Raw genomic sequence first — 3604 nt, 5'->3', positions numbered from 1 at the left:
TCACCAGTCGCTGCCCCCCTGACCCCACTCCCACCCCAGAGCCCAGCCCTGCTTGGGTCCCACTGCGCCCCGGGACGCACCCCACTCCAGGCCTCCCGTGCGGCTCTGATGGACCCACACGCGGGGAGGGGAGGATGAAGGTGCCACGTATCCCAGAGAAGAGGCCCCTGGGAGAGAGGGGGAAGGGCCTGAGACTGACTCCCTGAGCAGCTGAGGGGCGTGGGGGTGTGTGATGGAGGGGGGCGCATTTCTGGAAATCCACAGGCATTTCAGAAGCAAACAGAAGTAAAAATAAACCCAGGTGACTTTACAGAGATGGAGTCTTGGCAGCTCTGGTCATCTCTGGCTGGCCGGATGCAGGCGGGTATTAATAGGCTGTGGTGTGGGTTCTGAAAGCAGGCTCACCTACAATTACTGGGCCCTGCCTGGGCTGCAGTAGCTTTGGGGGTCTGAGAATGTCCATCAGGAGACGATGGAGGAGGGCAGGTGTGGGCCCCGGGGCTGGGAAACATGTCTCTCCCTGGCAGCCCCAGGCGGTCCTGCCCCAGCTGGCCACCTCCTGCACAGGCGCAGCAGCCACCCCAAGCCCCGGAGTCTGTCCTGGCCTTGTCCGTGGGAAGGGCCTGGACAGTTTCTAGTATCCTGGCCTCTCGCTGTGTGAGCTTGAGCAAGTTGCTTGCTCCAGTCTCTCCCCGTGGAAGGAGGTGCGTTGAGAGAATTCTGCCCAGTCCCTCCTATTTTTCTCCTCCTAGATGTCTCTGAGGGGCCACTTAGTTCAAGCATCCGTTAAGCACTGACTGAAAGCCTCCTGTGGGCTGGGCCCTGTGCTGGGCTCCAGGGCCCCTGACTTGACTAGGACCACTGTCACTGTGGGCCTGCGGAGGGGTGAGGCCCTGGCTGCCCGCACCCTTTCATCTATCCAGGAGGGTGTGGGGAGCAGCTCTTTGAAGCACCTGGACTTTTGGCACAGAGGGAGGTGGCATGCAGAGGGGGAAGGGTGTAGTGGGGTGTGTGTGTGAGAGAGACAGTGGATATAAACGTGAGAAAGGGCCAAGGGATGTGGGTCTGGGCTTAGGACCAGGGTGGCATGTACCTGAGAGGACAGAGCCTGGGCAGATGTGGTCCTGGGGGCCTGAGTCAGACAGGTCCAAACTGAGGGAAACAGCTGTGGTCTTTGCAGGGACTGAGGTAGCCCCAGGGGACAGGAGTGGGTCTGGGAGACCGACAGGGGCTAGGGGTGCCGTATGGGTGAAAGGGGAAGCCGTGGGCCTACGGGCAGGCGTGGGCCAGGGCAGCAGGGAACTGTGGGCCTGCGGGTATGACACGGGTGCTGGGGCGGCTATGGGCCCTGGGCTCATGTGGGTCAGGATGGGGGATCCAGGCACAGGCTGGGAGGTGGACAGGTGTGGGCCTCGGGGAAGGGGGTCAGCCAAGGGCAGGTGTGGCTAGGGTGGCGGCAGCCGCGCGGGCAGACACGGCTGGGTTGGGCTGGGCTGGTGCGTGTTCCCACAGGCGTGTGCTGGAGGCGGCCCGGAAGGCCAACCAGACCGGCCACTTCTTCTGGATGGGCTCGGACAGCTGGGGCTCCAAGATCGCCCCTGTGCTGCACCTGGAGGAGGTGGCCGAGGGTGCCGTCACTATCCTCCCCAAGAGGATGTCCGTGCGAGGTAGGCCCGGCAGCCCGGACGGCACGCCCGCCGCTCTCACCCGGCACCATCCACCACCGCTGTCAGTGTCACCCCGATGGCTCCTTCTTATCGGCGCCCCATGCCCTTCCTCTCCCGCTCCTCGTCTCCCTCCATCCTGTCTTTCCTCTTCCTTGGCTCACAGCTTCTTTGTGCTCGGGTTCTGGGATAGGAAGCCTTTCTGGCCACACTTAACCCAGCAGGATTCAAATCCAGATTCAGGACCTTTCTTCCTCCCGTCTCAGATATTTGTGGGTGTGGGAGATGGTGGCAAGTATAGGAGGCTCATTTATCAAGGACTCTCCTTTATCCCTATATACTCTCATCCCTTCTCCCATCTGGGATAGAAGAGGTGAGATCCCTGCCCTGCCTGGAGTGCATCCTCTGCCAGAATGGGGCCGGGCACTGCCAGCAAGCTACAAGAAGAGGGTGCCATGCCAGGGGGCAGGGGCCTCCCTGCAGAGCCTGCCTGGGTCTGGCGGGCCCTGGGTGTGGGGGCAGGGGTTGCGCCTGCTCTGCCTGGCATCCCTTCCTCTTGGGGCAGAACCGAGTCACCCTGGGCAGGAACAGATTGCTCTGGCCAGAACCTTGCTGTGCGTGAGGCGTGAAGTTCCTATTAATGGCTCAGTTTGGCAGGGACCTCACTGTCCTCCCCATGGGGGAGGCAGGCTCCCAGGGCCTTCTCCCCTGCTCTTGCTCTGGTCAATAGAATCCAGCATTGATGGAGGTGGAAAGGCCTGCAGACATCTGCTTCCACCAAACTTTCCAAGAGACCAAGGCCTGAGCAGGGGAGGGATGTGGGTCACACCGCCGTGTCCTCTACTCACCCTGAGGCAGAGGGAGCATAGGCCGCAGAAGTTTCCACATCTCCCCTCTCAGCCTCAAGCCATAATAAACACAAAATAACAATAACTATGGCTCTTGGTACCTGCAAACACCAGGCCCCTCACAGACATCTCATTCAATCTTCCCTGCAACCCCAAAAGAAACGTTTATCCACATTTAGTGGGTGAATACATTTAAGGATCAGAGAGATTTAGTGACATGTAGTGGCAGTAAATGACACATACTTGCTATTAAGTGGCAGAACTGGGATCTGAACCCTGGACTTGCCAGAGAAATCCCTTTTTTCTTTTCTTTTCTTTTTTTTTTTGCGGTACGCGGGCCTCTCACTGTTGTGGCCTTTCCCGTTGCGGAGCACAGGCTCCGGACGCGCAGGCTCAGCGGCCATGGCTCACAGGCCCAGCCGCTCCGCGGCATGTGGGATCTTCCCGGACCGGGGCACGAACCCGTGTCCCCCGCATCGGCAGGCGGACTCTCAACCACTGCGCCACCAGGGAAGCCCCCTTTTTTTCTCTGAGACATTAGAGGAGCCTTTAGAGCAGTGGTTCTCACCTGGGGGGGATTTTGATCCCCAAGGGCCGTTTGGCAACGTTTGGAGACATTTTCGGTTGTCATGATTAGGAAGGATGCTTCTAGCATCTAGTGGGTAGAGGCCGGGGATGTTGCTCAATATCCTGAAATGTACAGGACAGCCCCCTGCCGCTCCAGGCCCCCACCCCAGCAAAGAATGATCGGGCCTAGTGTCAGTGGGTCAAGGTTGAGAAACTCTGCTCTAAGGCCAGTCCCCCACCAGTGCCAGCACCTCCCTGACAGCTCCGACAGTCAGACAACTGTGCCCGTGACACGGAATGACCATGATATATATAGAGGGGGCACTGGTAGGAGAGAGAAGGCGATATTCACTCACCAGCCTGCCTACCCTGGGATGGGGTTTTCGAGGCTGAGAGCAGAGTGGGTAAGCCCTTAGGAGCATTTGGAGAAGGAAGCTGCCTCTGTCAGTGATGGGGAAGTTCTGGACTTGAAGGAGGAAGATCCAGCCCCCCATCTTATCTGTGTGACCTGGGTCATTCCCTACA

The 3604-nt window shown here is 59.4% G+C and overlaps 1 protein-coding gene across 4 annotated transcripts in view; it reads left to right on the top strand.

Moving 5' to 3' along the window:
* GRM4 (glutamate metabotropic receptor 4) overlaps nucleotides 1–3604 on the top strand; it is a 117568-nt gene that overhangs the window by 80704 nt on the left and 33260 nt on the right. For all 4 annotated transcript variants that reach the window (XM_007460848.1, XM_007460850.1, XM_007460847.1 and 1 more), the window contains one exon: nucleotides 1513–1667. In XM_007460848.1, the coding sequence (XP_007460910.1) occupies nucleotides 1513–1667 (155 nt within the window). The remainder of the gene's footprint in view (nucleotides 1–1512; nucleotides 1668–3604) is intronic.

The sequence above is a fragment of the Lipotes vexillifer genome, unplaced genomic scaffold, assembly GCF_000442215.2.
Source record: "Lipotes vexillifer unplaced genomic scaffold, Lipotes_vexillifer_v1.1 scaffold921, whole genome shotgun sequence".
Classification (NCBI taxonomy): domain Eukaryota; kingdom Metazoa; phylum Chordata; class Mammalia; order Artiodactyla; family Lipotidae; genus Lipotes; species Lipotes vexillifer.
The sequence above is the reverse complement of the archived record's forward strand: the minus strand, read 5'-3'. Positions and strand labels throughout refer to the sequence as shown.